The sequence below is a fragment of the Macaca thibetana genome, chromosome 5 (assembly GCF_024542745.1).
Source record: "Macaca thibetana thibetana isolate TM-01 chromosome 5, ASM2454274v1, whole genome shotgun sequence".
NCBI lineage: Eukaryota > Metazoa > Chordata > Mammalia > Primates > Cercopithecidae > Macaca > Macaca thibetana.
Genome location: NC_065582.1, coordinates 68,888,811 through 68,906,213, shown reverse-complemented (window position 1 = coordinate 68,906,213; position 17,403 = coordinate 68,888,811). Strand labels below are relative to the sequence as shown.

The 17,403-nt window shown below is 36.3% G+C and overlaps 1 protein-coding gene across 6 annotated transcripts in view; it reads right to left on the bottom strand.

Annotated features, from left to right (window-relative positions):
- Positions 1–483: 483 nt before the first annotated feature.
- Positions 484–17,403, bottom strand: part of PRDM5 (PR/SET domain 5) — a 224,802-nt gene continuing 207,882 nt past the window's right edge. For 2 of the 6 annotated variants that reach the window (XM_050792631.1, XM_050792633.1), the window contains one exon: positions 484–3,849. In XM_050792631.1, coding sequence (XP_050648588.1) covers positions 3,685–3,849 — 165 coding nt within the window. In that variant the 3' untranslated portion in view covers positions 484–3,684. The remainder of the gene's footprint in view (positions 3,850–17,403) is intronic. The other 4 variants (XM_050792632.1, XM_050792634.1, XM_050792635.1 and 1 more) reach the window with 2 other exon arrangements.

Below are 17,403 nucleotides of genomic sequence, written 5' to 3'. Positions count from 1 at the left end.
TTATTTTTTGTATCAAGAAAATCTCACAAGATTGGGGCAACATCAAAATGATAAACATAACTTTTAAAAAAAGGAATACCTGAAACATTTGCCATAACTTTTATTACCCATAAATTATATTTGGGAACATCAAGTTATTTTTACGTAAGATGCTACTATATCAGGTTTCACTCATTCTTAGTTATCAGGTTTCATTCATTCTTAGTGATGTTCCTTTTCACATTGTTCTCTGAATAACCAGGAATGAGAAGAGAGGCAAGGAAAATGCTGTCTCTTATAGCCCTGAGACCAACTTGGCTCAACTTCAGAGGTACTTTGCAGATTGAAAACACTTGGATGTATAAAGTATAAAAGCATGAGGTCTGGAGGTAATGGCAATTACAGTTCTTTCATTCATCAAAAACAACTTTAAAGCACTCATTTGGATTTTACCATAGAATGGTACTATAGTTCTATAGTAAAATAAAATGCTAACACCAAGTCTGGTAGTGACTTATATAGATTTATTATAGATTTATAATAAAATAAAAATGGTATTGGAATTTTATATTTACACATGCTCCATTTATATACACGCAAACAAATGTCAATATCAATGGTAAAATTTTAGGGTTTTAAAGAGGCACATTTCCTCCTACCTACCCACCTCCATATATTCATTACTCTAAGATGAGTTTTCATAAGCAACATTTAGATTTGTGAAGGAAAAAAAATGAATATTTCTAGTACCTATCCTCTTTCCTTTCAGACTTTTGTTTGAGAAAAGAAGCAGCACATAAAATCTAAAACAGAAACTAAGGCTGTAAGACCTTCTATAATACATATTCACACTCATGCATGAGTTGACTGCAATAGGTCAGAAGATATTTGAGCAAAGTAATGCACTTACATGTATATGCACTGCATATAAGTGATACTCTTCAGACAGACACACACACACAGACACACACACTCATGTTTCTTGAAAGCAACATGTTAACTATACTATGTAACCCCAAGAATGTATCGCCAAGAATACTTTTATGGTGCAACTGCTGATTATAATTAACCAATAAATACCTCTATATAGCCAACAACATACCATGAAAAGGAAAACAAAAGCCAGTTATTGTGAAACAAAGACAAATTAAAGATACATAAACATCTTGAGTGTTAATATACAAAGAAGACACTTATTATAAAAGGGTATCTGAACCCACCTACATTATTGAACATCTCTTAAATTTACTTAGCCAATTTCTAAGTCTCAATTACTTAGACTTTATAGGCACCCAAGAGTCTGGTCTTTTCGCAAGAAAATACCCCAGCCAAAATCTTTCACAGCAGGAAACAAAAGACATTTCAAAGTAGGTACCTGTACTTCAGCTTGTCTGTAAGACTTTTCCTCTATGATTATCTACGCTTTCAATTGATCAGTCATGCCTAGTCTCTTTTTTTGGTTATTACTAAGTAATTTAAAAGTTTTAGCAAGCAAATGCTAATATATCTGAAACTATCCATGAATACTTGTCTTTTGGATAAAAATTACAACAAAATTACAGCATACAAATAGTCTTCTAAGGCCTTATTTTGGTTTCAGTCCTCTGAAGAGACAGTGGTATACCACTCTCTGGCACAGGTCCTTCTACACCATTTTCTAAAGATTTCCTTGTCTATAAACCTTCAGCAGGATAAAGCCCAGCACCTTTTCCCTGTCCATTTACTCCACAGCATAGCGACACCACAGTTTTCAGGGTAATTTCCCCAGCAGCCATGTGAACTGTGACTCGCTGAGATTACACAAAATTGGTATTTGGACTCCTTTCAAGTTTTACATTCATCACATAATCGGGATATAAAGCATCCCATATAGAGAAAGCAGCATTCAAAGGAATATACAGGATGTGTTTAAATAATACACACTACCAAATTTTACAGCTTTTTTTTATATTCAAATGATATTAAACACACTATCATGTTAAAATGAAAACACTTTAGATCTAAAAATATATTGTTGAAACAAATGATATAGTGAGAAACAAGACCAAAATTTATTTTTATAAAATACAGTCTATAATTTCAGATACAAAATACTACATATAACTATACTTAAATATCTTCTAAATTATAATTTTAGGATTTATATTTTTAAAAGTTATCTCTTCTGAGTTTCAAATTTAGTATTTTACAACATTCAAATGTCTACATTGAATCTTTATGTTTCTTTTTAAAACTGGAATTGGGCATGAATACAATTCTAAAATGAGATTCCTGAAGTCAAAGAACTGTGTCTCAGAGAACCTTTCTCTTTAACTCATTAGAACCAAATAACTTCCTTAAAACTACACTTCCTTTCTTTTGACTGGGCTTCAGTTAGAGAGGTTCATGAGTTGGGCTTCATTTTAATGTTTTTCTGGTTTTTGGATATTCCTCTAGGTTATTTTGACATCACTATTACATTGTATCATATCATCTCTCCAAACAAGCTGTTCATTGTATGTTGTTGTCAAGTATTTTGCTGAAATATAACCTTCTAAAGGAAGAAATTATGCTTCTTGCTTCAATTTTCCTTAAGCATCAGTGACAATTTCAATCATAACAATTGCCAGGTTTGTACTTTGTATTCTGGATTCCTAATTATATGGGATGATTGAAGGTAATTCAAAAGTGTTTCAGAATTACCTACTGCCAAGATTCTGGAAAATGTCTTTTGCAAAATGGAATGTTAATGCTCTGAGGACTGTATCTGCACTAACACGTTCTGTGCACTTTTATGGAAGGAGAGCGGAAAGGGCTGTGTTCATCATAACTAATGTGGAAATGCCACTATGGTTCTGCCACTCTGTCAGCAAATACGGAGAATCTATTTGGTTTCTATTTTTAATTATATATATTGGTATACTGCTAATGTCTAAAGCTAAATGGTCTAAATTCAAGAGGGGTTGCCTGATGAATATTTAAATGTGATGGTCATTTTTGTGTAGAATTTATAAAAGTATTCCAGACCATGAATGTTTGCATCTGAATGATGAGAGTAAATAATGTTTCCTAAGAATTCTCTAAAATGAGCAATATTTTAATAGATGTTTTAGTTATCAAACATCTCTTTATTTTAAACTCATTTGTTGCACAGAGCTATTAGTTAAGCTCAACTCTTTTTGTCTTATAAAATAGCAAGTATTTATTTTCCTATCAAACTTGAGTCTTTGATAACTTTTTCTTACCCTAATCTGCAAAGAAATAGTTGGATATCTTGATTTATTTCTATTTAAATTGGTAAAACCAGCTGCAACAACTGGTATTTGCAACTGAGTGCGCACACACAGACACATACAGACACACAGACACACAAAGAATAATAATAAAATGAAAAGGCCTATTAGGGAAGTATATTAATAAACTTCATTAAAGAGGGATGGCCAAGAAAGAGGGCCATAACTCCTTTCTCCATTTTTATAAGACGGAGCACAAGTTGCATTTTGCAAGGCTATGGAGTTGTATTTTTTTTTCCATTTATACCATTTCTTGGTAAAAGTAAGACTTTTTTTGGTTGCATACACATCTACAGACTCTAAATGTAGGCAAATAAGAACTATGAGACCAGTAAGTCACTTTTGGCTACTTCTGTTATGCTGATCAGGTGAGAAAAATCTGGGATTCATATTAGGAGCCCTTCTGAATAGTTTAATTCCTTTACAGCCCCCATTAGCTGTCAGCTACACCATGGATATTGTCCATGTGCACTTTGAGGTAGTCATTCCTTGTAAACTTCTTATGGCAAAACTGGCATTCTGCCAGTGGACGATTGGGATTATGAGTCATCTTGTGTCGAATCAGCATTTTCTTCAGGCTAAAAGCCAAGTCACAAACCTAGAAAAGACCCAAAGACCAACCATATTATACTGAAAAACCTGAAGATACAAATTTATCATTTATACAATACACATTATGCAAATTCCTACTATCAAGTATGCAGTAACAGGCATAAAATCAAAAAGCACTCTTGGAATAAACAAAATTTAACACCCACACTATTGGGCAAAGAAAATTAATAAGAGTTACTGCATTTAGTCGGTGTCCTTTGTACCCCAATCACCCTTCCCTTTTCCCAGCTGCCGGATTTAAACATCTCCAGAGAAACCCCTGGCAACAATCCCTTTCTTATCCTAATGGAATGTATTTGCCATTTCATATTAAACTATTTAAGCAAAATGCTTTATGGTCTAGATGGCATCTCTCTCTATAACATAAATGGCATAAGACATTTCTCACCAGTGATCCCTTCAGTTTAGTACCACTTGTGAAATGAAAAGCTAATGCTGCTTTAAGTATCATAAGCAGAAATTTATTACTCACTGTTGCTTTTCTTTATTTCTTATTTTATACACTTTGTTTAACTAAGGAAGGTAACAAGTTTATTTCACATGAGCTCTGCCACATTCCCACCTGGTTCAACATGCATTAAACAGCCCCATAACTAAAAATATTAACACAAAAAAATGCAAGGCACAACTATCCAAGTTACAAAAAAAGATGGAATTTAAAGTTTGATATTATTCACAAAAATTCCACTGACATGAAACTCTTCAAAACCATATCCGTTGTGAAATAAGACATGTTAAATAACGTGAAAACACCATGAAAAATATAATGAGAGAGGAAATGGCTTGTAAAAATACTGTAAAGAAAGCTGGAGTTTTAAATGAGGTTAGGCTTGGGAAAATCTTACAGTAAAACAAAATGAAAGAAAACAAAAAACCCTTGCCCTTTTTCTTTATGGAGGAAAGAAGATTTACATTCACAGCAATAAGAAACCCAGAAAGGCTCAAGGCCTTAATTGGGTAAGGAGAGGGTAATCCAATAATAATGAATTTTGACACAGAAGTAGCAGCATAGTGTGGTATAAAGAAAATAGGCTTTAGAGTCTGATCACTTTCTAAGGAAGCCTGCTCTGACCTCCCAATTTAAAACTGAAGCCTGTTATCCTTTCTGGATTCCCTTTACTCTGTTCAAATTTACTTTTTACATAGTACCCATCACTTTCTGTCCCACTGTAATTTACCTACTCTCTTGTTTAGTGTCTCCCTCTGCTCACTAGAGTCTCAGCTCCATGAGAGCAGGGATCTTCCTGTATTTTATTCCCTTATGTACCCTAAAGGGTACAACAATTTTTGTAGAGTAAGCACTCAATAAGTATTTGTTGAAGAACCACCTCGAGTTTGAATACTGACTCTACTATTTACTAAGGAAATTAAATGGACCAAGTATGCCTTTTAACTTTAGTTCCCTCACCTGTAAAATGACAATGTACTTACCTCGCTGGATTATTAAGATTAAATAAAATACTCTGTGTAAATAAGGGCTATACTGCAGACACTCAATACATGTCAGTGTACATTTTTTTTTCTCTTTCATCTTCCTCAGCAGATTGGAAAGAATAGACAAATGTTAAGGAGAGGGAGGCAAGGCCAGCACCAGCGGAATACAAAGAAAACACCTCTGTTCCGAAGAGTGGCAGTTCCCTGGAATATGCAAGTGACTTTGCAAACAAACAATTTCTCAAAACAAACACAATGCAGCCAGTTCATCTCAGGAAATGACATTTTTCTTTTGGAATAGCTTGTAAGCATAAGGTTTGTAACTCAATACCTTTGAGGCAACTGTGAAACAAAGCCAAGCCCATGTCGCAAAAATCAGAGGAAAAGGGTAAAGACCCAGGAAACATGCAACAGCATAACATATGATGACAGACTGTAAAGTATGTAAATTATAATAATCAATATAAAAGTATTAAGTACCCTTATTAAAAGATACGTTTCAATTAGGGTAAAAAGCAAACTACAAACACACACATACTGTACTTAAGAAATACGTTTACAAAATAATAACACACACACAAACACTATTTTAAAAGAGGGATTAAAATGTGCATGAAACTACATAAAACGAGGCTGATAGAATGTAATGGATACTCAGTAGTACTTCCTCAAAAGAATCTTGGAGAGACAGAGAGACAGCAAACCTTTGAGGAACCAGGAGTATCACTTGTATGAATGTCTCCTAGTCAAAGATTTATATACAGGATGCTCATACAGACTCATATATAAAAGTGAAAATTACAAACAACTTACTTGGCCAATTAAAGTTAATAAGCATAATCATTTTGATATAATCAGACTCAGAAATATTTTTCAGCTGTTAAAAATATTAATTTTTTTTTTTTTTTTGAGTCAAGATGTCGCTCTGTTGCCCAGGCTGGAGTGCAGTGGCACAATTTTGGCTCACTGCAGCCTCGACCTCTCTGGACTCACATCTTAGCCTCTGGAGTAGCTGGGACTACAGGCAGATGCCACCATGCCCAGCTAATTTTGTTTTTTTTTTTGTATTTTTTAGCTATGAGATTTTACCATGTTGCTCAGGCTGATCTCAAACTCCTGGGCTCAAGTGATCCTCTTGCCTCAGTCTCCTAAACTGCTGGGAAAACAGATGTGAGCTATCACGTCCGGCCAAGATAGTAATTTCAAAAATACTTAAAGGCAAGAAGAAACATAAAGAAAGGAAAGCAGAATAATAAGATCAATGTAACTTAGTCTACAATATTGAAATAAAAATTATAACTGTATCTGTATTAATAAGTATATGAAGGAAATGTCAATAGATTAATATTAGCTGACATCGGTTGGAAAATTGGGGATTTTTTTTGTCTTCTTTTGTCTCCAAATTTCCTCATTCATCTCTAATTAAAAAGTACATTTTTATAATCAGGAAGTATTATTTTGGAATGAAAAAATGCAGTTAGTTGGGTGATGGTTCCATGTTCACTTAGCAGCAAGTCCACTCACATCAGACTTCTGCCTTGGACTTCTTAACTCTCCAAACAGCTCTCTGAAATGTTATGGATGATCTCTACATTGCTAAATCCTGGCACTTTTGAGCTCTCATTTAACATGAATTCTTAGCATCATTTGACATACATGACCACTTTCCCCTGTCATTCCTTTAGTTCCTATAATGACCTACTCTCCTTGTTTTCCTTCTAATTATCTGGCCTTTTATTCCCTTTTGTTTTCTGGAATAGGCCCTTCCTCCATCCTAAGTAAGTCAGTCAGGATTTCAGTGCCCAATCCTTGGCCTTCTTCTCCATTCACTAGGTATTTTCTCCTCTGGTGATCTCAATCATATTCATACCTTTTGTTACCACATATACGGAGATCACTAGCAAGTAATATTTTTAGTGCAGTCCCCCTTCTGATCTCAACAGTGGAGTACTTAACTGACCACTTGGATAGTTCACTGGTACTCCAAACTTCCTATGTCTAAAACTGAACTCAGAATTCTTGTCTCTCAAACCTAAGTCTCAAAAAATGGTCCGACCCTCCATCTGGTTTGACTGCAAATGTGGCAGTCAACCTTTACCCAATGTCTCACTCTCCTCATCTGATCCAATCAATTACAAAGTTCCACCAGCTCTTCTTTGCACATCTTTCTCAAAGACATGAAGGCATCTAATCGTCTCCATGTCCACTGCCACCACCTTAGTCAGAGACACTGATTACTCAGACCAGTGCTTCTCTCTCACTAAGAAAATGTTTCAGCATGCAAGTGTAGTATCTGTATTTTTAAATAAAACATACATATGCACTACTGTATTTATATATTATATTAAAGACAGACAAAATTTTGATGATAAAGACAAAATAAATATTTTAATGCTAATTTAATATTTATGGCTTTATATTTTCACTAGGCAAGATTTTAAGATGGGATTCATATTTAGGGCCGGAGTCATCCTTAACAAATGTAAAGGCAAGATGTCTCCTTAATAATTTCCATTTTTGGCATATTTCTCATCACATATGATAATGTCACTATATTTTATCTCAAATTGCTACTAGTAGTATTAACTCTGCTTTCTTTTCGTTACCTTCTGTTTGTATCATTAGTATTATTTTCAATCTGTATTTCTGTACAGGCTTCTTTTAGCCACTTGTTCATTTTGTAAGCATTACTTTATTTAAAAACAGATAATATAATCCATATCTCTGTTAACCCAAGAGACACAAATTGCAATCCTAAGAGTGCACTGAAAGCAAACAAGTGCCTCGGGACTGTCAGCCAACCAGCACCAACGTGGAATTGACCTTCTTCCCTTGGATCACACGTGATACTGCACCTTAGAAGAGACCAGCCAGCTGTGCCCAAGCCAGGGCGCCAAAGTTAAATCTTCTGTTTAATGATAATAAAGTTTAATTGTGTTCCTGTTTTTAAAATAGCCACATACAAAAAGTACTGAGGAATACATCTAACCAAGGAGGTGTTCTACTTTACAAGTAGAACTATAGAACACTGCTGAAAGAAATCACAGATGATACAAACAAATGGGAAAATATTCCATGCTCAGAGATTGGAAGAATCAATATCATCAAAATGGCCATACTGCTCAAAGCAATCTACAGATTCAATGCTGTTACTACCAAATATCAAACAACCAATACCATTTTCCACAGAACTAGAAAAAGTTATTCTAAAATTTATACAAACCAAAAAAAAAAAAAAAAAAAAAAAACCAACCAAACAAACAAACAAAAAAAAACGCCCTAATAGCCAAAGCAATCCTAAGCAAAAAGAACAAAGCTGGAGGTATCACATTACCCAATTTCAAACTATAAGGCTACAGTAACCAAAACAGCAGGATACTAGTACAGAATCAGACACATATACCAATGCAACAGAATAGAGAAGTCAAAAATAAAGTCACATACCTACAGCCATCTGATCTTTGACAAGGTTGACAAAAATAAGAAACAGGGAAAGGGCTCCCTATTCAATAAACACCTATTGAATAAGCACTGGGATACTGGCAAACCATATGCAGACAAATGACACTGGATCCCTACCTTTTAACATATACAAAAATTAACTTTAAGATGAATTAAAGATTTAAATGTAAGAGCTCAAACTATAAAAGTCCTAGAAGAAAACCTAGGAAACACCATTCTGGACAGAAGTCTTGGGAAATAATTTATGACTAAATTCTCAGAAGCAATTGCAACAAAACAAAAGATTCACAAGTGAAACCTAGTAAAACTAAAGAGCTTCTGCATAGCAAAACAATCAATAAAATAGACAACTGACAGAATGAGAGAAAAATATTCACAAACTGTGTATCCAACAGTTCTAACATCCAGAATCTGTAAGGAAATTAAACAGTTGAATAAGCAAGAAACAGCCCCATTAAAAAATGCAACTGTAGTATCTGTATTTTTAAATAAAACATATATATGCACTACTGTATTTATATATTATTGCAAGAGACATTCACAAACACTTCTCAAAAGAAGACATATAAGTGGACACAAACATGAAAAAATGCTCATCATCACTGATCATCAGATAAATGCATATCAAAACCACAATAAGATATCATCTCACACTAGTCAGAATGGCTATTGTTAAGAAGTCAGCCGGGAACAGTGGCTCACACCTGTAATCCCAGCACTTTGGGGGGCCAAGGAGGGCAGATCACCTAAGGTCAGGAGTTTGAGACCATCCTGACCAATATGGAGAAACCCTGTCTCTACTAAAAATGCAAAAATTACTGGGTGTGGTGGCGGGTGCCTGTAGTCCCAGCTATTGAGGAGGCTGAGACAGGAGAATTGCTTGAACCCGGGAGGCAGAGGTTGCAGTGAGCTGAGATCGTGCCACTGCATTCCAGCCTGGGCGACAGAGTGAGACTCTGTTTCAACAACAAAAAAACAAAAACAAAACAAAACAAAAAACAAAGAAGTAGAAAAAACAACAGATGTTGGTGAGGCTGCAGAGAAAAGGGAATGCTTATACACTGTTGAAGGGAATGTGAATTAGTTCAGCCACTGTGAAAAACAGTCTGGACATTTCTAAAAGAACTTAAAACAGAACTACCCTTCAACCTAGTAATCCCATTCATTACTGGGTATACATGCAAAAGAAAACAAATCATTCTACCAAGAAGACATACGCACTTGCGTGTTCATTGCAGCACTATTCACAATAGCAGAGACATGGAATCAACCTAGGTGCCATGAACAGTGGACTGAATAAAGAAAATGTGGTGCATATACACCATGGAATACTATGCAGCTATAAAAAAAGAATGAACTCATGTCCTTTGTAGCAACATGGATGCAGCTGGGGGCCACTATCCTAAGTGAATGAATGCAGGAACAGAAAACCAAACACTGCATATTCTCTCTTATAAGTGGGAGCTAAACATTGACATAAAGGTGATAACTAACAACAGAGACTGGGGACTAGCAGAGCAAGGAAGGAGGGGAGGAGGCAAGGGTAGAAAAACTACTGGGTACTATGCTCAGTACCTGGCTGATGGGATCATTCACACCTCAAACTTCAGCATCATGCAATATACCCATGTACAACAAACCTGCAGATGGACTCTCTGAATCTCAAATAGAAGTTGAAAAAAAAACTGGGAATCAAAGTGGTAATTTTTTCTTCCCATATTCCAATGGATGTCATGTATGCCTGCTTCAATGTACACCTCCTCACTCTGAAAACTAAAGCCTAGATTATTGGAACAGTCAGCTTCAATCATCCTCAGATAGAGGTGGTACAACTTCCCCTCTCTGCAGGAAATGTTTGGAATTGTGGGGGGTATCTCACTGTCTCCACAAATGGGGAATATTACTTGCATTTTGCATAGGGGCAAGCATGCAAGTAATGCCCTCTAATGTGCAGGACACGCTCATACAGGCCAAAAGTAACCCACTGCTAAATACTATCTGAATCTCCCTGCATTCCTCCTTCTCCCCTCCAGTCCATGCTCCACATAACAATTGAAATGATTTTTTGAAAACACAAATGTCACAATATTACCTAAAATTATTCCATGGTTTTTCGCTGCTTGTAGGGTAATCACGGAGCTGTCGCCAAACCAAACAGGCCTCCTGCCGGTTCTTGAAGATATCATTGGGCTTCCTGCCTCAGAACTTTCTCACTTCTCTTTACTCAGCTTACTCTTACTCATCCTTAGGAAGCCCACGTGACTCATCTGCCGGCTGATGGTCTCTGTTAAATGCTCTCATGGCAGCCTTTACTTTTCCTTCACAACACTTTCCGCAAGTGTCATTCATGATTTGTGTTATCTTTTTATGTCTGTCTCCTTGCTAAACTAAGGAACATGAGGGCAAGAGTAGCCACTACATAAATATTTCTTGAATTAAAGAAACAAATAATGGTTGATAGATTCACTGATTGATTGACTGATTGATTGAATCTCTATGGGCAATATAAGGATCCCCAAAGACTGCAGAATCATCCTGGAGAAACTGAAGACAGTATCTATGGAGAGTACTTTCAAGTGAAAGAAATGCTAAATTGTTTTTGTAAGTATATATTAAAATTCATAATCATAAGGAAAATCGATTTAACATTTATCCCCCGTGTTCTATTTCTCTCACCCCTTCTCCAAACCCAATGTCAACATAAAAAACTGATACCAAATTCTTCAATGGCTTCTTATTAGATTCACAATACCTTTCTTAACATGGCTGCAAAGCCTCCAATTCTCTTTTTTACTTCACCCTGCACCCCCCTCTTTCTCTCACTGTGCTCCAGTTTCACCAGCCGTCTCTTTCCCCCATGCCCATTCCCAGCCTCAATTCATGCTGTTCCTCTCCTGAGATGCTCTTTTCCCCATGGATGACTCTTCTCATCTTTTAGGTTACTTAGAGTTGCTTTCACAGAGAATTTTTCCCTAACTATTCATTTATAGCCTCATGGCTTTTTTCTTCCTTCTCTTTCCCAGTCTTTATCATGAATTGTAATTACATGTTAATTCATGTATTTGGTTTTTCGTTTTTGTTTTTCTCTGGAGACACGGTGTCTCTCTGTCACCCAGGCTGGAGTGCAGTGGTCTGATCATAGCTCACTGCAGCCTTGACTTCCTAGGCTCAAGCAATCCTCCCACCTCAGACTTCTGAGTAGCTGAGACTACAATTGTGTGCCACCATGCCGAGCTAATTTTTTATTTATGTTTTTTGTAAACATGAAGTCTTGCTATGTTGCCCAGATGGGTCTTGAACTGCTGGGCTTAAGCGATCCTCCTGCCTAGGCCTCCCAAAGTGCTGGGATTACAGGCATGAGTCACCATGCCTGGTGTCATGTATTTGTTTAATGTTATACTCCACAAGAATGTGAGTTCTATGAGGGTGGGACATGGCATCTTCCACTATTTCATCCCAGTGGCCAGCACAGGGCCTAGGCTTAACTATCTTACAACTTTCACCATGTGCCAGGAGCCACTCTTAACAATTTCTAAATATTAACTTGTTCAATCCTCACAGTCATACTTTTAAGTAGATACTAATGTTACCATTAAACCCATTTTACAGAAGAAAATGAAAACACAAAATGTTAACTAGGTTTCCCAGGTTCAAAGAACTAGGCAGTGTTTCCAGAATTTAAACCCAGACAGTCTGGGTTCAGAGTCTATCCTCCCTCCCAAAGGCCGACTATTAGTAAAATATCTCATTTCAAACAGAGATATGTGAACTCACCTACTTTTTCCATTTGCCTGGCTGACACCATTAACAAATATATAAAAAAAACCACTGTGAGAATGTAAGAAAGGTTCTCAGACAGTTCAGCTTGCCACTGTGGTGGGAGGGATACAAAGTGCAAGTCCATTTACACAGTTACCATGGGAAAATGAGAGCAATGGCAAGCTGGAAAAAATGGAAAGCAAGTTGAGCAAGATGCTGAAATCATTGATAATGGGTCTGAATTAAGGAAGTCCTAGAAGCTCCACACTGGAGATGAGATGGGAACAATCCAACAGCTTGCTGAATGAGAGCCAGAGTACAGGATTAAATATCAGGAGAGAGTACCTGATGTCACAGTTGTAAAACTGACTACTCAGACATTAAAAGCTGTTTTCATGAACTTGAATGCAGTCAGTAAAAGACTCCAAATGATGCTCTGTATAAATCAGCCAAATGCAAGAACATTCATTTTACAAAAAGGGGAGAGCAAAAACGAGTTCAAATAGTATAACACGGATGCTTCCTTTTCTTTCCACCTGTGATTCTTACCCAAACTTTCACCCTACTCCAACTTAGAAGTGTATTAGCAAAATATTTATTCTTACTCTAGACTGGAGGTAAACTGATTTTGTTTTAAAATAGAGTGAAATAAGATGTTTAACAGAAAGCACCTTGGGAAATTCTATACAAATATCTTCAGTTAACACATACTTATCACATACAATGTGCCTACCACTTCTTCTGGGAAGAAAATGACAAAGAACACACTGTCTAGCCTTTGTGGAGTCCACATTATAAGTAGAAACATTTGTAAAGTCACGAGCATAGTACAAAGAGAGGAACAGAAGAGTGCAGTCCATGGCTTGGAGAGAAGAGGGCAGGCTTTAAGGAAAAAGTGGCAGAAGGCCTGATCTGGAAAGATGCATGGGGGTTTATCATGTCCTAAGGGGGCGGGGATCATATGACAGGGAGATGGGAGAAGATAGGCACAGGTACTCTGAGTGCGAAGAACATGGCTCAGTTGGGGAAGTGAAAAGAATTCACAAAAGCTAAAGATTAGATGTCACTAGAGAAATAAATTGAAAATAAATTAGAGTTGAAAGCTGGAAACAAATCCTGGAAATCATGGTAATCATAACAAGAAAGTGGAAGTATATTTTGTAAGTGGTGGGAATTCACTAAAGGATTCTAAATAGAGACTGAAACTAAAGTATAATTCAGTTAGCAAGCAAGAGAGTATGAAACTGGATCCAGGGAGGCCAGTACTATTGTTCCACTCCAGGCCAGAAATGATTTCAACATGAACAAAAGCAGGAGTTATTAATTCACTTATTTATCCATTCAAAATATTGAATGCTTCCCACATGCCAGGCACTGTTCTAGGCTTGAGGATCCAACAATAAATAATAAAGACAAAACCTTGTTGTCATGGAGCTTACAATAAATGATAAATAAGTTTATTAAACAAACAAATTTTTGGTAGATATAAGTGCCATGATGACAAATAATATAGAATGAGAGCTAAGGAAGTAATGGAGATAAGAGAGAAAGTAATTTGAGCAGAGATCTGAAAGAAGCACATGAGCAGGCCATGAAGAAACCTGGAGAAAGGTGTTCTAGGCAGAAGCAACAGCAGATGCAAAGGCCAAGATGTAGATGCAGGGTAGGTTCGATGTGTCCAAAGAAGGGTAAAGACGCCATGTGACCAGAGTGAGGTGGAGGGTGCTGATGAAGTCAAAGAGAGCAGGGTGGGAGAGTGAGGGCTGCAGGTCACGTGAGGTCTTTCAGACCATGATAAAACTTGTTTTCACTCGAAATGAGATACACAGTCATGGGAAGGTTTGAGCAAATGAATACTATATTCATTTTACAAATATATAATCTGACTCAGGTTCTACAAAGATTACTCTACATGGCAAGTTTAGGAGAGACTGTTGGGAGCAAAGACAGAAAGAGAGAGCATGTAAAAAGATATTGCAATATTCCAGGAGACTGAGATAAAGCTATGGAGTTATGAGAATTATTCAGACCCTGAACTTATTTTAATGTAGAACCAATTGGTTATGCTATTGGATTGGATGTGAGAGGGTGTGAGAGAATTAGAGAAATGAAGGTGACAATGAGAATTTAGAGATGGTGGTATGTTTGAAAAACAGATAGAAGCAAAGGCAGGAATTACAGGGTCTGAGTGAAAGCTGCATGGTAAACTGCTTAGAAAGACCGGGTTTTGACCCTAGAATCTTTTTTTTTTTCTTTTTTGAGACAGAGTCTTGTTCCCTTGCCCAAGCTGAAGTGTAGCGGCACGATCTTGGCTCACTGCAACCTTGAACTCTAGAATCTTGACTTGCTGTGAACTGTAGGCAAGTCACTCAACCTCAGTGAACCTCGGCTGCTTCATATACATGCAAATAACACCTATATATTCCTGAGTTTTAGTGGAGATCAGAGAGAATATATGCAAACCGTGGATCTCTGTGCCTTTCCCGTAACAGGACCTTAACTAGAATAGTGGCTATCATTCATGGCTTAGGGAAAAAGAGGTGTCCAACATGAGGCTCAGATATGTGATTTGGGTTATTTGGGGATGGTACAGTACTCAGAGATATGGGAAATGGAAAGGATCATGTTGACAGATTAAGAAAGCTGGGAGATCATGATTTCAGTTTGAAATACAAGAGAGATGTACTATAGGCAGTTGAAAATATCTGCCTAGGGTTCAAAAGAGAGACTTGGGCAGGAGAAAGAAAGATTTCAAAGTTATCGCTATAGGCATGCTGGGCTATTTGCACAGCCTGGAATGACTGTGCCTAAGAGGTTAAAGTAGTATGAATGAGTGACGTGTCATTTGAGCAAAATTGTAAAAAAATGATTTCATATATATATATATATATCCATTTTATCATGGTTAATCAATTTGCCAACAAACTGGGTAACCACGATGAAATGAACAAATTTCTAGAAACACACAGCAATTACCAAAACTGACTCATGAAAAAATAGAAAAATTAAAAAGACCAATAAAGAGTTTGAATCAAATAAAAAACATACCAACAAGAAAAAGTCCAGGATCAGGTGGCTTCACTGATAAATTCTACCAAACATTTAAAGAAGAATTAACACCAATTCTGTAAGTCTTTCAAAAAGACAGAAGAGGAGGAAACATTCCCTAACTCATTGTGTAAGGCTAGCATTACCTTAACACCAAAGTCAGACAAAGATGTTATGAAAAAAGAAAAGTGCAGACCAAAATCTCTTATAAATCTAGATGCAAAAATCCTAAAACAAACAAACAAGCAAAATACTAATTGAATCTCAGAGCGTATTAAAAGGGTTCTAAACCATGACCAATGGGGATTTATCTCAGGACTCCAACAGTGGTTCAAATAAGAAAATCAAAGTAACAAATTATACTAACAGAACAAAGGGGAAAAAACATAGTCATCTCAATTGATGTAGAAAAGGCATCTGACAAACTCCAACATCCTCTCTTGATTTAAAAAAAAAAAAAACCTCAGGAAGCTAGGAGAAAAGGGAAATTTCTCAACAAAATAAAGGGCATTTATGAAAAACCCACCATATTCAATAGTGAAAGACTGAAAAAGAATGCAAAGAATAGACCCTTTCCTTATGCCACATATAAGAGCTAAAACTATAAGACTCTTAGAGAAAAACAAACAACAAAGAAAAACAGAAGGAAAAATCCCACAACCTTGGATTTGGCAATGAATTCTTAGATATAACACCAAAAGCATGATCAAATAGAGAAAAAAATGCATAACGGGCACTTCATCAACATTAAAAGGCCTTATGCATCTCAGGATATTTTCAACAAAGTGAAAAGAAAACCTATGGAATGAAAAAAATATTTGCATATCATATATCTGATAAGAGCCTAATATCCAAACTTTAAAACCTCTTAAAACTCAACAACAAAAAGACAATACTATTTTAAAATGGGCAAAGGACTTGAAGAAACATTTCTCCAGAGAAGATATAGAAATGGTCAGGAAGCATATGGAAAGATGCTCACCACCATTAGTTCTTTGGGGAATGTAAATCAAAACCATGGTCAGATACGTCACACCCACCAATATGGGTAATTAAATAAAAATAAGTATTGGCAAGAATGGGGAGAAATTGGAATCCTTGTGCATTGCCGATGGAAATATAAAATGGTGTTGCTCCTGAGGAAAACAGTATGTCAGTTCCCAAAAAAGTTAAACAGAATTACCAAATACCTCAGCAATTCAATCCTAGGTATATACCCCAAATAATTGAAAACAGGTACTCAAATACTTGTATGCACATGTTCACCACAGCACTATTCACAATAGTCATAAGATAGAAAGAAGTGTCCATCAACAGATGAATGGATAAACACATTGTGATATAAAAATATAATGGAACATCATCCAGCCATAAAAAGGAATGACCTACTGATACATGAGACAATGTGGATAAACCTTGAGAACATTATGCTCAATGAAAGAAGCCGGTCACAAAAGGTCACATATTGTATATTTCATTTATATGAAATATCTAGAATAGGTAAGTGTATAGAAACGAAAGCAGATTGGTAGCTGCTAAGGGATGAGGGAAGTGAGGTGTAAATGTTTGTTGGGTATGGAGTTTTATTTTGGGGTGATGAAAATATTTTGGGGTTAGAGAGGTGGTGCTTGTACAACACAGTCAATATACTAAATGTCACTGAACTGTTCACATTAGAATGGTTAATTTTATATCATGTGAATTTCACCTCAATTAAAAAAATGCATCACCTTGGTAGGGTGACAGTGTGGAGAACACACACACCAGAGACTGGATGTAGATGAAACAGTGAAGGTCTGAGCTATGTGTTACAAGTAGAAATGAAAACTAAGAGAAA